The following is a 19,514-nucleotide window of genomic DNA, read 5'->3' as shown; positions in this document are numbered from 1 at the left end:
TGAGAAGACCGGGCAGATGGAGGATCTGAAATGGGATTTATGAAAGTATTCTTGGGGCAGTGTCAGGGCTTCCAAATTTATTTCTGTTCTGTTCTTATCCATGACTTTTCTTTCCTGCTCAGGCTTCTCAGTGAGCATGTGGGACACAATCGAGGCCCTCTCTCCAGGGCAGGGCAAGGAGTTCTGCCCAAGGGAGTGAGAATCCAGGCTTAGGGAACCCTCTGAAGCATGAGTAGAGGAAGAGGAAAGATCTAGCAGTTTGGTGGGCTCAGGTGGGGCAGTCAGAACTCTTGAGAAGGACTCAGGGTGCTGGTGGAATGGGTGGTTTGGGGCCTGGGGTTGGGAAGGGGGGTTCTGAGCAAGGCAGTCCCTGAGGCTGGGCTCTGGACTCCTGAGTGTGAGGACGTAGGCCCTGGGCCTTCGGGGTTGCTCATGGCAGTCTTCTTTCCTGTGACTTCCCAGTGTGTTCCTGCGCCCTCCAGAGAGACCTCCTTCTCCAGGGCCGGCTCTACATCTCCCCCAACTGGCTCTGCTTCCATGCCAGCCTCTTTGGCAAGGATATAAAGGTAGTAATAAGTGGTAAGGGCTGCAATGGGCCCATGAGGCCCCAGCTGGGAAAGAGACAGGGCCCCTACCCTGCGGGCATTAGGCACCTGGTGAAGCCTCTCACTGTGAGGCATCCCACCTGGTCTCCAGGGAAGTAGCTTCACCCCTTCCAAAGCAGGGCCCCAATCTAGACTCCAGAGTCTAGAACAGTTCACAGCCAATTTATTCTGCCTATGGGTGCCTCTGAAATGCCTTCAGAATCAGAGTGGTATGTCACACTTTGGGGGAGCCATAATTGTGGCCAGGTGGTGGCTCAGGGAACTCCATTACTGGAGTATGGGGTTCACCAGGGCAACCATCCTTGGCCTCCTGGATAATAGGGTGAGAGCCCAGAGGGCAGGGGCAGGGCGGTGGGACACCTGGAAGGGGAGCCTGCATCAGAGAGTAGAACACTCACATATTCTCCCACATAGGGCCAGGCTTCTCCATGGTGTCCATGCTTGGCTGACTGCCAGTCAGGGGGCACTATGCAGGAAGCAAAGGGACTGTGTCCTTGGGGGTGAGTCCTGGAGAAGCATGCATCTCCTCCCTCAGGTGGTCATTCCCGTGGTGTCTGTCCAAATGATCAAAAAACACAAGATGGCGCGGCTTCTTCCCAATGGCCTGGCCATCACCACCAACACCAGCCAGAAGGTCAGTGAGTCTCTGGGCCGGCCATCCCTTGTAAGTCTCCTGTCCCAGCCCCAGGATCCTGACTCTGGTACTCTCTCCAGTCTGTACTTACACCACCCTTTTCTGTTTTCTTTCTCTGTCCCAGTACATCTTTGTGTCACTGCTTTCCCGGGACAGTGTATATGACATGCTGAGGAGGGTCTGCACGCACCTCCAGGTATGGAGCTCCGGGGCAGGAGTTGGGCCAGGGTGGTTGCTCAGGCCTAGACTGAGGTCTTGGGACAAGGCTGTTGGGAGAGGTTGGCCCGTCTCTCCAGCACAGGGACCAAGAGCAGGGAGAGGCGAGTAATGGGCTCAGGCCCAGTGTATCTGAGCTTAGTCCTTGGACGGGGTGTCTATGCTTATGAGCATGTCTCTTTGAGGCCAGTGGCCGCTGTGTGTCCCCATGTGTATGCCCTCAGCGTGCAGACAGAAGCACGTGGCTGCTTTCCGGTAGGCCTACAGCTCTCTTTGGCCCACGCTGAGGAAGTGGGGAGGGGCAGCAGCATGGGGAAGTACATTGCCTTGGATTTACCCTCTGCTCCAGCACTAACTAGGCGACTCTGGCAAACTCTGGGAGCTAGGCTTCCTCTGACCCAAGGTGGCTTATTTGGAGGTAAAGCTCTCTTGGAGAGTGCTAACACTTCCTCACTCCTGACCTTGGCTGTTCCTGATGGACAAGTGACCCCAGGTCCCTTTCTTCCTTAGCCTTCCAGCAAGAAGAGCCTGAGTGTAAGAGAATTTCCGGAGGAACCTGAGTGCGAGTCCCTGGTGAGAACTGAGGTTGGAAGCGAAAGCTGCGGGTGTGAGGGAGCCTATGGCTCTGAGGCTTCAGGGCCTCCCGGGCAGCAGCCCACAATGTCCCCTCGTCCCCTTCCAGGCTCAAGAGCCAGTGGCCAGGCTATGCCAGGCGGTCCCCTAGACCTGACACGCTCCATGCCATGCGGAGCCACTAGGTCCTGGGCAGATCTGCTGACTTTCTGAGCAGAACAGATGTCCAGCCTCCAGAACACTGCCCAGGTTGGATCCCACACCTGTACAGCCACAGAGCCAGTGACCCTCCTCTTTTCTTTAGCAGTGTTTAGGTCAGGAGGGCCTTCCAGGGGATGGAGATGTCCTCGGGGAAGAACTCCAAAGGCTATCACTGTAGAACTCAGACAGACTCATTTGAGATGCCGAGGTCCCAGCAGTTTCCTTTGCTGCTGGGGTTCTGGGTAGGCAGAGCTGAGTTGCTAGAACAGTGATGGGGATGGAAATGACCCCAGGGTGTTTGAAGTCTCCTTCACTAACCACTAAGCATTTAGCCAAGCATATAATATGCACTATACTATGCAGGGGATAGAAGGTGCTGTTCCCATTTTTGTTGATGGGGACCCTAAGTACCCCCTGCTAAGGTCAGTGATGTACTTAGGGTCAGAGTCCAGATTAGGAGGACTTATCCAATCTAAGATACATCGTGCCAAGCTTTCCTGAGCTCAGCGGATCTGAGCACGTACCTGGGTTAGCTCACGTCTTGGATCCCACTGTGGTTCTATAGTAGCAGTCTTCAAAGACATTGTTCCCTGGAAGAATGGCTGGTCCCAGCAAGGAAGCAGGTAAGAGAGACACGTGGTTGCTAAGGCAATGGTTTCCCTCCTTCTGGGTACCTGCCATCATGCTCACTAGGTATCTGTATAGGTAGTACCTGGAAAAGCTTTGATAAACCCAGTGTGGGCCCCTTAGGACAAGTGACATCCCAAGGGTCATAGAGAGACAGTTTCTCCTGCCTTCTCTGCAGGAAGTCCTCATCCCTGAGATGAAGTGGAGAAAAGTGTGCCCAGCCTCCAGGTCCCTGTCACTCCCAGACAACATCCCTTGTATACCTCGGGCATCCATGGACTCCACGGACAGCTTCTTTCCCTCCAGGAAGCCTCCCGGGTCTGGTGAGCTCAGGGTGCTCGTCTGTGACAACTGTTTGCAAAGACCAGGCTTTCCCTGCCCCCACTTCTGCAAAATGGAAAAATCACAGCCAGCAAGGCTTCTGAGAGCTGTTTCGTACTTTATCCAAATCCATAAGGGAAAGCCAAGCCAAAAGCCTAAGCAGCTTGAGAATGAGGGGAGGTGGGCTTGCTCCTTGCTGGGCTGGGCGTCCTGCCACAGGACGACGCCTAACTGCTCTCCTATCACAGAGAAGGCCGTCTGTGAGGAGGAGAAGCTGGAGGAGGAGCCCAGGAGCGACGGGGAGCTGAGGCTCTGGGATTACCAGCTCCTCAAGGTCATCTTTGTGCTGTAGGTGACTATATTGGAGATGGGAGGGGTCAAACTCACCTGGGTGTCTGGCTGTTTGGAGCAGGGGCCTCTGTGTGTGGGGAGGTCAATGTCCAGAGTGAGGGGAAGGTCCTAAGTCAACTGAAAGCTCCTGAGTGGTGTCTGGAGGCTACCTGACAGGCCCTTCTGTAGCAAGACAAAGTGCCTCCAGTCTTTATTCATGCACCCCTGTAATTTAGGGTTAAGGCTGTGCAGTAGGGAGGGGCAGGATATGAAGCTATTGAAAAAAGGGAAAGTTGCACGGGACTGGGGAGGGGGACAGCTGACAAAATTGGAGAGGGCCATCAGATAGACTAGGGGAGAGCCATGGCCTTTCTGCCACCCACCTTTAGAGCAGTTTTTGGAACCCCAGACTTGTCTGTAATTCTGCCTAAGGACCAGTCGAATGGTGAGCATGGTGGGGCCCCTGGCTTCCCCTCACCTTACCTCGTGATCTTCCTCTGGTTCTGCTGGCTGAGTTCCAACTGTCAGCCTCAGCACTTGCTGGGAGAAGGGGCGTACCACCTTGGGGGATAATCTTAGCGGCCTTGAAGAGGAGGCAGAGGACCAAGGTGGCTGGTCAGAGGGAAGGTGGGCTCAGTTTAAGGACCCAGAATTCCTGCTGGGCTTCAAAGACACCTCCATGGGGACGAGTCTCAGGACCCCCACATGGCCTCTGGGAACAAAGATTTCCAGGCCGAAATGTAGCTGAGAGGCAACGAGTTCTTTAATTCCGCCAGTTGCAGGAAGTAGCTTTGTCCCCACTCCTATTTTTGGTGAGCCTCCAAAAATGTCCTTTTTCCAGATAAGATATCCTTCTTATCTCTCTTCCTCCAGGATCTGCTTCTTGGTCATGGCCTCATCCTATCTGGCAGTCCGCATCTCCTGGCTAGAACAGCAGTTATGCTCCCTGAATTGGGATGGCCCGGTCCCTGGGCACAGGTGAAGTCCTATCTCTTCCCAGTGCCTTAGGGATTGAAGGTAAAGGACAGGAGCCAATACCTATGGCCAGGCTGCTTGTTGTCCTGGTTGGACTTGGCCCTGCCCTTGGGCTGGCGCAAGCAAGGTTGGACACAGTGCGCAGGGTAAGGCCCCTTCTCTGATCTGGGGATCTCCTGTGTGCAGGTAACAACCACCTTGGCTTCTCCAAGAAGAACGCTCTGGGTGCTAAGCTTCCACCAGTGACCCCCGTGGTTTATGCTGTTGCTGTGTTGAGACGGAGTATGAAGGAAAATACTCCAGATCCTTCCTCCTCCCTGCAACTCTTATCCCTGCTGTTGACAAAGCTCCTACAATTTGGGGACTAAGACACGAAGCCAGATTCTTGGAACCAGCCGAAAAATTCTGCATACTAAGCTTCAGCAAGCCCTTGGACAAAGAAAGTTAGCGTGTTCCTTGGAAACAGTCTGGCACAGAGGCAGAGCACTAGGAACCACCCAAGGGACAAAGGCCACGATTTGGTACCTGGAATGCAGCTCTCCACGGCCACGCGGCTCGCGGCAGTAGTGGCACATAGGCCCAGACGCAAGCCACCAGTGGGGCTCTGCTCTCTCCCAACATACTATGCTCTCACTGGGGCCCCCGAGGGTCCCTGTCCTGGGGCCCAAAGGGACTGGGAGCTAGGCACCTGTCAGGCCCAGAGCAGACAGGGGAGGTGGGGTGGGGGAGCTAGGAATGACCAGAGGAGGGTGCGTAGCTAGGATCCCAGCCAGAGGGGAAGGTTCCCGCCCCTCACGAGGAGGCTGGCTGAATCCGGAGGACAGTACTTGCAGCAGAGGATGGTGGCAGGGGTTGCGAAGGAGGGCCGAGGTCCAGCGTTCTGTGTCCTTAGCTGCCACTTCCTGGTGAGACAGGTGGAACAGGGCCTGTGGTCACTGTGGTCACAGACCTGGTACTGCCTCTTCCCCTGGTGTGCTCAAACAGTTCTAAGGTGCCCCAGGCAGGAAGTAGAGGATGGGGGGTGGGGAGGGGAAGGTCGGTGGCTTTGATTTGAGCTGGCTTTGTACTCCCTGCCTGACTGCCTGAGAGGCCATGACCAATAGCAGCCTGTTGGGGAGATGTGGCTGGGCAGCTGGGCATGAGGGTGTTGGGCCACCGCAGGGCAGAACTCACTCGTGTCACTTGGAATCGGGGAGTTGCAGGCCATGGGGGAGGGTCCTCCACTCCATGAATAAGGTCGGGGTGTCCAAGGTGGGCCTGGTACAGTGCAGGGACCAGGTCAAGGGGTTCTGTCTGATACCTCTGGGGACAAGAGAGGTGGGGGATGGGAAGAGTGGACACAGTGGTAGCTTTGCCTTAGAGAGTTCTCCATCTCTCCAAGGCCTTCTCTATTCTAAAGAGCTTCTCTGTGCCTCAGAACTCTGCCTGCTGTCCCTGGGACTCCAGTATGCCAAGACAGTGCCTTTGGGGGTTCTAGAAGGGCCTTCGTGAGGAGGTCAGGCGTGTCAGGCAAAGTCACTGGTGATGGGGTGAGTGTGTCAGAAACAGTCACTGCTTTTCCTTCTTCAAACACCTGAGAGGTTAATCAGGGAAAAATCCAAGTGGAAATGAGTTATTGTGGAGCTATGATTGTCCTGTTTATGACAAACCCAAATGAGGATGTGGGGGACGGATCTGTAGGTGACAAGTCCCTAAGCTCAGACGAGCGGTCTCTTTATTCTTCCCCGCTGCAGTTTCTAGGATTAAGCTTAGAGCCTGCCTGGGGGGTTGCTTGTACCACCTCTGTAGGTGTCAGGGGAACTCATATTCCACACTGGATAAAAACCCATCGTTGTTTTGGAACCAGCCCCCTTCAACACTCCTTTTTATCACGATTTCAGGGAAATAGTCCTACTTGCCCCAGTGTCTCCCCGCCTTGGTCCTTGCTGAAGGGCAGGGAGAACAGGTCCATTCTCTGAGCCCTGCTAGGTTGAGCCAGAGGCTCGTGAGAGACCACCAGAGGTACCAAGTCCTGGGTAGCTGTGCCAACATGCTGGTGAATCCGGTCTCCAGCCATGCCCTGGGCTCAGAAAAGGCAAGAGGCATGCTATAGGGGAGGTGGCTCTGGAGGTCCTCTTGGGCATGAGTGTGCCTGTCACTCTGGAGGGCCCCTTGTCCGTTTCTCCCTTTTGTTCCTCAGCCTGGTCCTGTGGGGCCACTGTTCTTTCCCTTGTGTTCATTTGTAAACTATGTGTATTTATACAGACCTGCTTGCACTGGCTGAGTCCCTTTGAGTCCCTGAGAGATTGGTTCGACTATCCTTGGGTTGTTCCGGCATGGCAGTAGCCTTTCAAAATATTTTAAAATATAAACATTTGATTTTTTCTAGTGTCCTGTGGTATGGAAAGTTCATTTTTATCTTTTGACGACTCACAAAAGGTCCTCGTGTTAACATATTTGGCACTAAGGAGACTGACGGGGCCCAAGTCATCCCCAGAATCTCGAGTACTCTGCAAATCTCACAGGGCTGTGGCTGAGCCGCCTCATACTTCAGGCATACTGGGAAGGTGAAGAGCAGCCACAGGAAACCTCTGCAGCCTCCTGCCTCTGCTGGGGGGACACCGAGAAGGCTTCCCTATTTCTCTTGGGCAGCTCCAAAGCAACGTCCTGGGTTCAAATGGTACTGTGCTTCTGACTCAGGAATTCAAGTCCAGAACTCCGAGCCAGAAAAATCCCTGTGTCCTTTTCTATGACATCGAGCCTAGATTAGGGAGGTGAAGTTCCAATTTGTGTCACGTTACCTTTCTTTTTCCCTAGGATGCCCCTTCTAGTAGTGATTCATTCATTCAGCAAATACTGAGCCCAGAGCACGAGCCAGGTACTATGCGGGGCACTGGGGATATAGCAGTGAACATGTCAGTCAGTATCTCTGTGTCCCCATGGCACTTACACACCATGTAAACATAAGTTCCAAGTAAATATGTAAACAAGCAAGGTAAGTACAGATTGTGGTTAGGTTCCATGAAGGGGAGAAACGGTGATATGAGTAAATGGGGAGTTGGCTATAGATGGGTGGTCGGTCAGGCAAGGTTCTCTGAAGTGACTTTTAGATTAATGTTAAAGGATGAGGAACCAGCCACGGGAGGAGCATTTCGTGGCAAATGGATCAGTAACTGCAAAACGTAGGAGAGAACACATATGTCTCTTCTGCACAGAGAGACTCTGCATGACGCTAGGATACTGATCAGGTGGGAGAGTGATGTGGAAAGAGGTTGGAGAGGTCAACACCAACAACATATACAACCAATTAAAAAATGGGTAAGGAACTTGAATGGACATTTCTCCGAAGAAGAGATACAAATGGCCGACAGGCACATGAAAAGATGCTCAGCATCACTAGTCATTAGGGAAATCAGAACCACAATCAGGCGCCACTTCACACACATTAGGACGGCTACTCTCAAACAGAAAACAAGTGTTGGTGAGGATGTGGGGAAATTGGAGGCCTTATGCACTGCAGGTGGGAATGTAAAATGGTGCCGCCGCCGCTGTGCAAAATAGTATGGCAGTTTTTCAAAACACTAAAGGCAATTACCATATGATCCAGTAATACCACTCCTGGCTGTATACCCAAAAGAACTGAAAGCAGGGTTTGAAGAGTTATCTATCTGCACACCCACGTTCAGAGCAGCATTACTCATAATAGCCGAAAGGTGGAAGCAACCCAGGTCAGGTGTCTATTAACCAATGAATGGATAAGCAAAATGTGGTATATGCATACAATGGAATGTTACTCATCCTTAAAAAGGAGGAAAATTCTAACACATGCTATAATATGGATGAACTTTGAGGACATTCTGCCAAGTGAAATAAGCCAGCCACAAAAAAGCAAACAGTGGGGCACCTGGGTGGCTCAGTCAGCTGAGCCACTGTCTCTTGATTTCGACTCAGGTCATGATCTCAGGGTCTTGGGATCGAACCCCTGTATTGGGCTCCGTGCTCAGCGGGGAGTCTCCTTCTCCCTCTCCCTCTGCTCCTCCCCCTGCTCACACGCACACTCTCAAATAAATAAATCTTTAGAAAAAAAAAAAGACAAACACTGTATGATTCCACTTATATGAGGTACCTAGAGTGGTCACATTCATAGAGACAGAAAGTAGAGTGGTGTTTGCCAGGGGCTGGGGGGAAGGGAAGCGAGAGTTATTGTTTAATGGGCATAGAGTTTCAGTTTTACAAGACGAACGGAGTTCTGGAGACGGTGATGATGGTTGCACAACAATGGGAATATACTTGACACTATGGAACTATACACTTAAAAGTGATGACGGTAAATTTTATGTGTATTTTACCACACACACACACACACACACACACACACACACACAGACAAAGAGGCTGGAGAGGTAGACAGAAAAAGGGAGTTTGGACTTTATACAATCCCTGGGTACTGCTGCTCAGATCAGAAAGTTTGGAGTCTGTAGGATCAGTGGTTGCTGAAAACAAATGCTTTCTTTTGCTAGATGAAATAAACACGTGAATGTAATATGCAGGAAAATATGGCTGATAATCGACATAATATACCCCTTTCCATTATTCTCAGGGACTGGTTCATAGCAGCAGCATCACAGAGAGGGCATACAATCTTTATAATTTTAAAGTTGAAATGAGCTAGCTTTATAAGGAAGAAACAACTGCCTTAAATTTGGAGACATTGGAGAATATATATATGCAGGAGCCTGGATTTTACAACATGGGTGTAGCCAGACAAGGCAGGGTCGTGGGAGGAGCAGGGGCTCTGGTGAAAAGGACATTCAGGAATGAGGGGAGCTCTGGCTGAACTGTAACCCACAGGGGTCTCCTGTGAGTAAGAGACTGCCCCCACCCCTACCCCCGGCCCCCAGCCAGCCAGCCTTGGCCCGCCTACCTGGTGGCCATGGCATTAGGACACCTGTCGAGCTGGGTGAGGTCATGAACCTGGGCTGTCCCTCTCTCCCAGCTGCTGGGCTGCAGAAGCAGGGCATCCTAGGGTAGAGAAGCTTCTCAGAGAAGGCTCTCAGGTTTGCCTCAGGCGGGGACTGAAGCCAGATCTCCAGGCTGGTCTCCTTGAGGGGGAAGAGATGCCATCTAGGCCACAAGGTGGCAGCAAAGCCCAGCAGGAGCTGGAGCCGCAGAGAGGACCAGACTTCATTCTCCTTCGGCAGAGAAAGGCCCCCGCTGCTGTTCCCTTGTGGGGTGAAACCGGGCCAGGTCTGGTCCGAGTCCAGTGCATCGCCTATCCAGCGGCAGAAGGGGAGCTCTGGCAAGCGCCCGTGGCCATTTCTCCACGGTCTCCTTTGGTCGTTTCTCTTTTCCTTTTCCTCTTCTTTCATGGAGGGGAGGGGGGTTGGTGGGGGGCAGAATGGAATGCCTTCCCAAAGGCTCTCCAGACCTGAAGGTCAGGCCAGTAGGGAGGCAGACCTGGCAGGTGTGAAGAACCAGCATGTGTTGTTTGGGGGTGTGGGGTGAGGGGACGGGTGGATGTAGGAGGGGGAGGGTGGGGAGCTCGGCTACTCTTCCAACAAGGGCGTAGAAATCCCAGGTTTCCCCTTGACCTGCCCTTGCTGTCAGCAGCATCTTCTTTTACTCAGGGCACAGAATTACAGAAACCTGGCTCCCCCAAAGTGTGATCTCAGGAGGCCACAACACTCCTTCCTCTCCTACCTTCATTCAGAGATGAGGGGCTAGAACCCAGAGAGCAGAGGATTCAGGTTTAGAGGTTTAGCACTGCTTTGTCCACCTGAAGTGAGGGAGGGAGGTGTTTAAGCCTCTGAAACGATAATCCAGAGAAACCCGAGTGCATTTCCCTGAGTGCCTGACCTCCACAGAGCCAAGGAGCACCTGGCGCCCAGCAGGCCCAGCTTGTCCGGCCCCCGTTGCGTTGGCAGGGCTCCTTGCCTTCCCGGAATGTGTTCCTTCTTGTTTGCCACTCAGTGCCTGGCCCAAAGCCAAACCTGGGCTGCTCGGAATACCAGGCCCCACTCCCTTCTCTCACAAGATCTGAGACAAGGCTCTCTTCCACTTGGGGAAAGGCCAGGACCTCTTTGCAGCCTCATCCCGCTGGTGCCCACTTCTCTAGGGATATCAGAGCCTCCAGCTGCTGAGAGCAGAATCACTTAGGGAGGTTACAGCTGGGACCCCAGCAAAGCTGAGTGTGGCCTATCGACATCCTATCCTATTCGGCAGCCTTCTAAAGTGGGCCAGAGTGGGCAAAGCTTACTCATGAGCTATTCATTAACTTGTTAAAGGCAGAAAGGTTGGCTTAGGCACCACTTTGAGAAAATGTGACACCCACTTCTCCTGGATTCACTCTAGCATGGAGGCGTGTTAATTGGTGTAGAATTTCTGATGCAAGTTTTTCTTTGCTGTTAGTTCCAAATACCAGGCTAGTCTGAATGCATGCTCTCTCCAGTACGTAACTACTATTAAAAGATTTATTAAGCACCTTCTGTGGGCTCCTGATTGTATGCTCCTATAGATACTATGATACTATAATTTTCTGAGCACTTAACTGGGTACCAGGCCCTGTACAAGGTGCTTTTTATACTCATCTCATTTGACTCTCAATGCAAGAATCTCTCAATACAACCATACAGTTTTCACACCTTATGCTGTGCAAACTGAGATCGAAAGGCCAGAAATACAATGTGAAACCCTTCAGGGAGTTTATTGAGGAAACAAGATAGAGGGAAGAGCTATTCTAACAGTGTAAAACATGTGAGCCCATGGTAAGTACAGAAGGGAGTGGTACAAAAAAGGGACCAACTCATTGGCAGAGGGGTGTGAAGCGTGTGTGGGCTTCAAAGAATGAGTAAGAGCTGGATCAGAGAAGAGATGTGGGGAGGAGCCTCACAAGGTACGTGTGCGAGGGATAACATTGGTAAAAAGGACTGTGTGGAGGATGGTGCGGATGAAAACTTGTGAGAAGCAGAGTTCCTGCTGGGGAATGAAAACACAAGTGGGCAAAATCCTGAGGAATTTAAATGCCAGGATGAGACGGAAAGATTTGAACTTTCAGGCAATGAGGAGCTACTGGAGCTACTGAAGCTTAGGAGTGATGTTTAGATAAATTTGGTGGTTTAGGAATGCTGGTTTGGCAGTGGAGTACAAAGCAGATTAAAAGTCCAAGCGAGGGGCACCTGGGTGGCTCGGTCATTAAGCGTCTGCCTTCCGCTCAGGTCATGATCCCAGGGTCTTGGGATCGAGCCCCGCATCGGGCTCCCTGCTCCGCAGGAAGCCTGCTTCTCCTTCTCCCTCTGCCCCTGCTTGGGTTCCCTCTCTCGCTGTGTTTCTCTCTCTGTCAAATAAATAAATAAAATCTTTAAAAAAAATAAAAATAAAAGTCCAAGCGAAATAAGTCAATCAGAAAAAGACGAGTATCATATGATCTCACTGATATGAGGAATTCTTAATCTCAGGAAACAAACTGAGGGTTGCTGGAGTGGTGAGGGGTGGGAGGGAGGGGGTGGCTGGGTGACAGACACTGGGGAGGGTATGTGCTATGGTGAGCGCTGTGAATTGTGTTAAGACTGTTGAATCACAGACCTGTACCTCTGAAACAAATAATACATTATATTTAAAAAAAAAAAAAGTAGGAAGGGAAAAACAAAGGGGGGGGAATTGGAGGGGGAGATGAACCATGAGAGACTATGGACTCTGAGAAACAAACTGAGGGTTCTAGAGGGGAGGGGGGTTGGGGGATGGGTTAGCCTGGTGATGGGTATTAAAGAGGGCACGTACTGAATGGAGCGCTGGGTGTTATACACAAACAATGAATCATGGAACACTACAACAAAAACTAATGACATAATGTATGGTGATTAACATAATAAAATAAAATTAAAAAAAAAGTCCAGCAGAATAGTCGAGATCATGGTTTCTCAACTTCAGCACTACTGATATTTTGGGCTGCCGAGTTCTTTGTTATAGGGGTTTTCTGTGCATTGTAGGATGCTTAGCTGCATCCTGGGCCTCTGTCCACCTCACACCAGTAGCACTCCCCCCGCCACCGCCCCTTGGTGTGATAACCAAAGACATCTTCAGATGTTGCCAAATGTCCCCTGTGGGGCGAAACTGCCCCTGATTGGGAATCACTGGTCTAGATGGCAGGAGATTAGGGCTCGGGCCTCAGGATATTGGCAGGTATTTTTACAACCACTGTGTCCATCTATTGACTTTTAGAATAGCTGACAAAAATAAAGGTGGTTTCTTTTCTACAGGAAATTCATCATCAATGCCAAAGAACTTAATGGCCTAGAGAAAAGAGGTCTCAGAAGTAGATCATTCTGCATATTAGAAACCTCTAGAGGATACTCCAAAGCTACAGATAATGTGTTCTACACTCATTAGTCAGAAAGTGGCTGATATCAGGGTTTTTCTCCCTATCTCCCACCCCCAAGTCCTATATTGCTCAACAGTCACTTTGAGTAAGGAATGCCCAATCTGTCTGCAGGCAGAGAAGCTACTCATCTGTAATTTTGCTAGGTTTGCATTCACTTTTCCAAAATTTTGTTTTTGGCAATTAGTAAAGTTGATGGGTAGAGCTTAGCCTGCCAATGAAGAGTTATGATTTACTGAGATATGTCTTTGTCTAAAGGAGAAATCAGTGAAGTACAGCCCACTAGTTGGCTGCTCATTTTTCTAAATAGTTTTATTGGAACACAGTCACGCCCATTTGTTTATATATACAGTCTCTGGCCACCTTAGAGCTCCCAAGGCAGAGGCTGTGTAGTTACAACAGAGACCGTATGAACTGTAAGCCTATAATATTTATTATTATTTAAGAAGAAGTTTGCTGATCCCTGGTCTAAAGGAAAATGTGTATTCTTGTATGAAATTGTGGACTTAGATTCTCATTCTGTTGCTGGGGATGACAGATTTCATTTTCATTTTCATTTTCATTTTTTTCACTCAGATAATTATCATTGAGTGAGTTAGGCATTGAATGACTTAGGCATGATGCTGAGTGCTTGGGATATATTAGTGAACAAGGTACAAAGAGATCTTTAGCTTCATGGAGCTTATGTTTTGTAGTGGTGAGTGGAGGAAGATAAGATAATAAGCAACAAAGATACTAAATTATAATAGTTAATTATAACAATACATTATATAGTATGCTAGAAGGTGATTAAGTGCTAAAGGAAAAAGCGTAAAGCAAGAGAATTGGGATTGGAAATGCTGATGAGATATTGCAATTAAAAGAGGATAATGGTCATGCACTGCTGGTGGGAATGCAGACTGGTACAGCCGCTGCAGAAAACAGTATAGAGGTTCCTCAAAAAATTAAAAAGAATTACCACACATATGATCCAGTAATTCCACTCCTGGGTATTTAGCCAAAGAATCTGAAAACACTAGGGAGCCTGGGTGGCTCAGTTGGTTAAGCAACTGCCTTCGGCTCAGGTCATGATCCTGGAGTCCTGGGATCGAGTCCCGCATCGGGCTCCCTGCTCAGCAGGGAGTCTGCTTCTCCCTCTGACTCCCCCCTCTCGTGCTCTATCTATCTCATTCTCTCTCTCAAAATAAATAAATAAAATCTTTAAAAAAAAAATCTGAAAACACTAATTTGAAAAGATACATGCACCCCTATGTTTATAGCAGCACTATTTACAATAGCAAAGTTGTGGAAGCAGCCCAAGTGTCCATCAATAGATGAATAGGATAAAGAAGAGATGGTGTGTGTATATATATGTACATATATACACACCCTTATATTAATATTCCATATTATATATGGAATATTACTCAGCCATAAAAAAGAATGAAATCTTACCATTTGCAACAACATGGATGAATCTAGAGGGTATAATGCTAAGTGAAATAAGTCAGAGAAAGACAAATACCATATGGTTTCACTCATATGTGGAATTTAAGAAACAAATGAACAAAGAAAAAAAGAGACAAACCAAAAAACAGACTCTTTATATAGAGAACAAACAGATGGTCACCAGAGGGGAGGTGGGTGGGGGGATGGGTGAAATAGGTGTTGGGATTAAGAGGACACTTATCATGATGAGCGCTGAGCAATGTATAGAATTACCGAAGCCCTATATTGTACCTGAAACCTACAACACTATACATTAACTATACTGGAATTAAAATAAAAAAATAAAAGAGGATGATGGTTAAGGGAAGATCTGACTGAAAAGTTGATATTTAAGTAAAGATGTAAAAGAAGTGAGAGAATACACTTTGTGGGGCATTCCAGGCAGAATAGCCAATGCAAAAGTTTTAAGGTGCCTGGCTTTGTTCAGTAACATCAAGGATGCAGGTGGAGCTGAAGAGAGACAACAAGGGGGCAGGGCAAGGAAGTGAGGTGAAAGAGGTAATAGTGGGGCAGGGCAGGGTGGCAGGGGATGGGGAGATCACAGAAGACCACTGGAAGAACTTAGGCTTTTACTGTGAATGAAATGGGAAGCAGAGGAGCAACAAGCTTTTCCTGTACAGGTTTTAAAAGGATCACCCTTGGCTGCTGGGGGTTGGGGGAGGTGGAAGCAGGGGGTTAATCTGAGACTTTTGTGGCAATACAGGTGAGAGATGATGGTGGTTCTGACCAGAGTGGTAGAAGTAGAGATGGTGGGAATGGGCAGATTCTGGATATATTCTGAAGGTAAAAATAACAGACTTGCCTGTCAAACTAGAGATGGGATATGACAGAAAAAGAGTGATAAAGGATGACTCTGTGTTTTGGCTTGAAAGGATGGATAGAGTTGCCAATGACCGAGATGGAGAAAACCATGAGTGGTGCGGTTTGGGGAAGGAATATCAGAAATGTAATATTGGACATGCTAAATTTGAGATGAGTTTTAAACTCATCTGGGTAAGTGGGGAATGTCAAGTGGGCAACGCTGGAGAGAAGTCTGGGAGACACAAATTTGGGAACTGTCGACATAGGGATCGTATCTAGAAGCATGAACCTGGATGAGATATCACCAAGGGACTGAATCTGTCCACAGAGGAGAGGATGGAGGTCTGGAGCCCTGTGGCACACCTTCACTGCGAGATCAGGAAGTTAAGTACTCTATATCAAGGACTGACAAATGCTGCTAATAAATCATATTTCTTTCACTGTGTCTGAACAAAAGTACTTTTTCAACTTGAATAAACTCCAAAGTTTCCGATCTGGCAACTCCGAACAATTTAATGTTTAAGGGTCATTCTCTCAATACCAAAACGGCCCCAGCCCCATTTCCACCCACTGTGGGAAGTCCTGAGACTTCAATTTCCCCAAGCGTTTCCAAGTTGCTTCTCTATCTCCTGGGTCAGACCAGGGTGCAGCCTGCTTGTCCTCTGGCTATTGCCCCTCTTGCCCATGCTGTGCCTGTCCTTTTCCTTCATTCTTGCAAATGACCCAGCACCAAGATGGCTGGTGTATCCAAATTGCACACAAGGTTTAGAGTTAATGGAAGGCTACAGCACAAAACAGAAAACAACTTCAAAGTCAGTGTATACGTGACTGCTCACAGAAATGGAAAGCCATTTTCCACTATCTTGGGAAACTTCTCACTAGTCATCTCCAGCAGGCCCCTGCCTCCTGCTGTGTTTCCGGCAGGCATCCCATCTCAGTTCTTCTCATCAATCTCCCTCCACTTCTTTCTTACCTAGGCTTCATTCTCTTTTCCTAGGGAATCCAACGAAAATTCAAATTTCTTTCCTGGGCGCCTGGGTGGCTCAGTTGGTTAAGCGACTGCCTTCGGCTCAGGTCATGATCCTGGAGTCCCGGGATCGAGTCCCACATCGGGCTTCCTGCTCAGCAGGGAGTCTGCTTCTCCCTCTGACCCTCTTCCTTCTCGTGCTTTCTATCTCTCATTCTCTCTCTCAAATAAATAAATAAAATCTTTAAAAAAAAAAAAAAGAAAATTCAAATTTCTTTCCTTTTATTGTTTGGAGTAACTGATCTTTCTTTGTATCCCCCCAACCCACTCAAGCCAACCCAGGGAGTTGACTTTTCTCAAGCAAAAGGTCCATCTAGATATTTACCTCAACAAACAACAAGCTTTCTAGAAGTATATTACACTATACTCCTGAAATCAGAGAGGTTATTCCTTTTGAGAAAATAAAACAGAAAAAAACACCATCACTAACAAACATTATGTTGGTTAAGAGTACAGTTCTGGAATCAGTACATCTACATTTAAACCTTATCGAGTTACTTGACTTGAGCAATGCTAAGCCTTAGTTTTCTCATTACTAAAAGGGAGGAGATAGCATCTACCCTACAGTTTTATGGTGATTATTAAATGGGAAAATTCATATCAAATCCTTTGAAGTCCCTGGCACATAGAAAGAGCTCAATAAAAGTTATTATCTTTTAAACTTCACGAAATAAATTTAAACAAGTATAAAACCCAATGTTGGTAGGACTACATGGAATTAGATTTAGGTTTTGTATTATATATTGCACATAATACATAGCATATATATATTCAAGGATTTTATTTATTTTATTATTTATTTATTTATTTATTTATTTATTTATTTATTTTTTAAGATTTTATTTATTTGAGACAGAGAGAATGAGAGAGAGAGAGAGAGAGAGAGAGCACATGAGAGGGGGTAGGGTCAGAGGGAGAAGCAGACTCTCTGCCGAGCAGAGAGCCCGATGTGGGACTCGATCTCGGGACTCCACGATCATGACCTGAGCCGAAGGCAGTCGCTTAACCAACTGAGCCACCCAGGCGCCCGGATTTTATTTATTTTAGAGAGAGAGAGTGCACAAGCAGGAGGAGGGGTAGGAGGAGAGGGAGAGAATCTCAAGAGGGAGGAAATCACACAGAGGGAGATATTTAAGATGTGCAATCTCATGATGACCCTACGATAATGACCTAGGCCGAAACCAAGTCAGATGCTTTACTGACTCAGCCACACAGGTGCTTCTGTATTATATATTTTTAATGGTACTATACACTGATTCTTTCTTTTGAGAACTCTCTATCTATATGAAGGGATAGAAATTGCTCATATGCTTTGATGCCCTAATTCCACTCTTATATTCCTCAAGGAGATAATTTGAAACAAAAAAGTTATTTATGAATAGTGTTTGTAGCACTGCTATTCATAGCAACGTCAGAACTAACCAAAAAGCCTAGCAGTGGGGAAATGGCTAAGAAAATCATGACCTATTAACTTGAGGTAATCCCATGTTGCCTTTAAACATAACAAGTAGACAATGATTTAGGGTGGAAATTTGTAAAAAAGCAGAATTAAAACTGCTTACACACGGGGTGCCTGGCTGGCTCAGCTGGCACAGCATGCAACTTTTGTTCTCGGGGTCGTGAGTTCAAGCCCAATGTTGGATGTAGAGTTTACTTAGGAAAAAGAAAGGGGGGGAAAGAAATGCTTACACAGGAATTACAGCTTTGTAAAATGGGAAAATCTCAAATCAGCAGATAAATTGAAGAGATGTCCACATTAGAGTTATATGTTTCGTGAGTTTCTTGTTTTCTGTCAGGTTGCTTAAGTTCATCAACCTCCCTTCCCCCATGATAGCTTGCTCTTATGCAAGCATGAAACGTTATGCTGATAACATGGCATTTTGATTCCTATTGCAGCGCCGTGGAGGGATGATGGGCTCTTTCTGATGAATTGCTTCTGTATTTGCACCTTTTCATTCAACAAATAACAACCAGTGTCTATGTGCCGGGCACTATATTAAGCAGCAGGGATTCAATGATGAACAAATCAGACATGGTCCCTAGCCTCCAGGGCATTTACAGTTTAGTGGGAAGAGAGATTTAACACCAAAAATTACATATGATTTGGGCACACTGAAAGCAAATTAGTCTGGTGCAGCAGGGAAGATTTCCCTGAGGAAGAGATTACATAGGAGTTTCCCTGATGAAGAGTGTGGGGGAATCAGAGGGAGAGAGATCATTAGGAGGGAAGACTTTAAGGGAAGAAAAGAATGGGTTGTGTTGGAGGAACTACAAGAAAGTCTGCAGAGCTGGAGCACAGTAAACTAGGGCAAGGGTGGTTTAGCTCATAAAGACGTAGGAAAAGCAGGAAGGAGCCAGATTATGCTGAGCTTTAAGATATTGGCAGAATATAAAATGGACTGAGGGATGGAGAGTATGCATGAATACTGGAAGACTACCCTAGAAGCTATTGGGGCAGTCCAGATGAAAGCTGATGGTTGTTTGGACGACAGTGGTGGTATTGATGATAGACATACACAAATTTAAAGGATATTTAAGATGTGCAACAAACATTATTAGGAGATTGATAGATGTGGAATGTGTGAGAAAGAGACAAGTCAAGGATGGCTCCTAGATTTCTGGCGAGAACTTGGTGGGCAGTGGTGTCATTTCTGGAGGTAGGGAATACGGATAAAGCAGGTTTGATGATGGGGGAAGAGGAGTTGAGCTTTAGGATTTGTTGGGTTTGAGTTGCTTATGAAATATCCTAAAGGAAGATGTCTAGTAGAGGATACACAGGTAGAATTTTGGAAGAGTTCGGGAGAGAAGTACAGGTCAGAAGTGCCCAAATTTATCACTGGCCTGGGGAATGGCTGGGAGGGCCTAGGAAGTTTGGACAGAATGAGGAGAAGAGGGCTTTTGGGACAAAATCCTGAGAATCTCTATCAAGTTGAGAATAAACTTGATAAGAAACTTGAAAATAAGAAAGAATGGTCAGAGAAGTACTAGGAAAACTAGGTATCACATCAGTTAAAGAGTGGTTTGAAAAGGAAGGTTTAACATTGCTAGGAAGACTAGTAAAAATAAGAACCATAAATGATCTTACTGAGCATTTTTTGTACAGTAGTGGGAGCAGAATCTAGATTAAAGTGGGTTGAGAAATGAGAGGGAGGTGAGAAATTGTGACACTTTAGATTTGGCTGTTAAAGAGGAGGAAAGCAAAAGGTCAATATCTAGAGGAAGACATGAGATCATGCTTCTATTTATTTTTAAAGATGGAGAGATTTAATACATCTATACCTCTAGATGCTGATGGAAAGGAGCCAGCAGAGAAGTGGATGATGATGATGATGATGATGATGATGATGATGATGATGATGATGA

General features: G+C 47.7%; 2 protein-coding genes across 7 annotated transcripts in view; both read left to right on the top strand.

Annotated features, from left to right (window-relative positions):
* The window catches only part of GRAMD2A (GRAM domain containing 2A), a 33,701-nt gene extending 27,844 nt beyond the window's left edge, over nucleotides 1-5,857 (top strand). For 5 of the 6 annotated variants that reach the window (XM_073877321.1, XM_073877319.1, XM_073877322.1 and 2 more), the window contains 8 exons: nucleotides 463-566; nucleotides 1,141-1,239; nucleotides 1,364-1,435; nucleotides 1,966-2,028; nucleotides 3,035-3,179; nucleotides 3,426-3,525; nucleotides 4,381-4,485; nucleotides 4,669-5,857. In XM_073877321.1, the coding sequence (XP_073733422.1) occupies nucleotides 463-566; nucleotides 1,141-1,239; nucleotides 1,364-1,435; nucleotides 1,966-2,028; nucleotides 3,035-3,179; nucleotides 3,426-3,525; nucleotides 4,381-4,485; nucleotides 4,669-4,672 (692 nt within the window). In that variant the 3' untranslated portion in view covers nucleotides 4,673-5,857. Of the gene's footprint in view, nucleotides 1-462; nucleotides 567-1,140; nucleotides 1,240-1,363; nucleotides 1,436-1,965; nucleotides 2,029-3,034; nucleotides 3,180-3,425; nucleotides 3,526-4,380; nucleotides 4,490-4,668 lie in introns of those variants that run through there. The other variant, XM_073877320.1, reaches the window with a different exon arrangement.
* MYO9A (myosin IXA) overlaps nucleotides 1-19,514 on the top strand; it is a 346,819-nt gene that overhangs the window by 17,514 nt on the left and 309,791 nt on the right. The gene's annotated exons all lie outside the window — the stretch shown is intronic.

Source organism: Callorhinus ursinus, unplaced genomic scaffold (assembly GCF_003265705.2).
Source record: "Callorhinus ursinus isolate GAN/ISIS: 27379988/994484 unplaced genomic scaffold, GSC_fseal_2.0 scaffold25, whole genome shotgun sequence".
Taxonomy (NCBI): Eukaryota; Metazoa; Chordata; class Mammalia; order Carnivora; family Otariidae; genus Callorhinus; species Callorhinus ursinus.
Note: the sequence above shows the minus strand (reverse complement) of the source record. Positions and strands in the feature narration are given on the sequence as shown.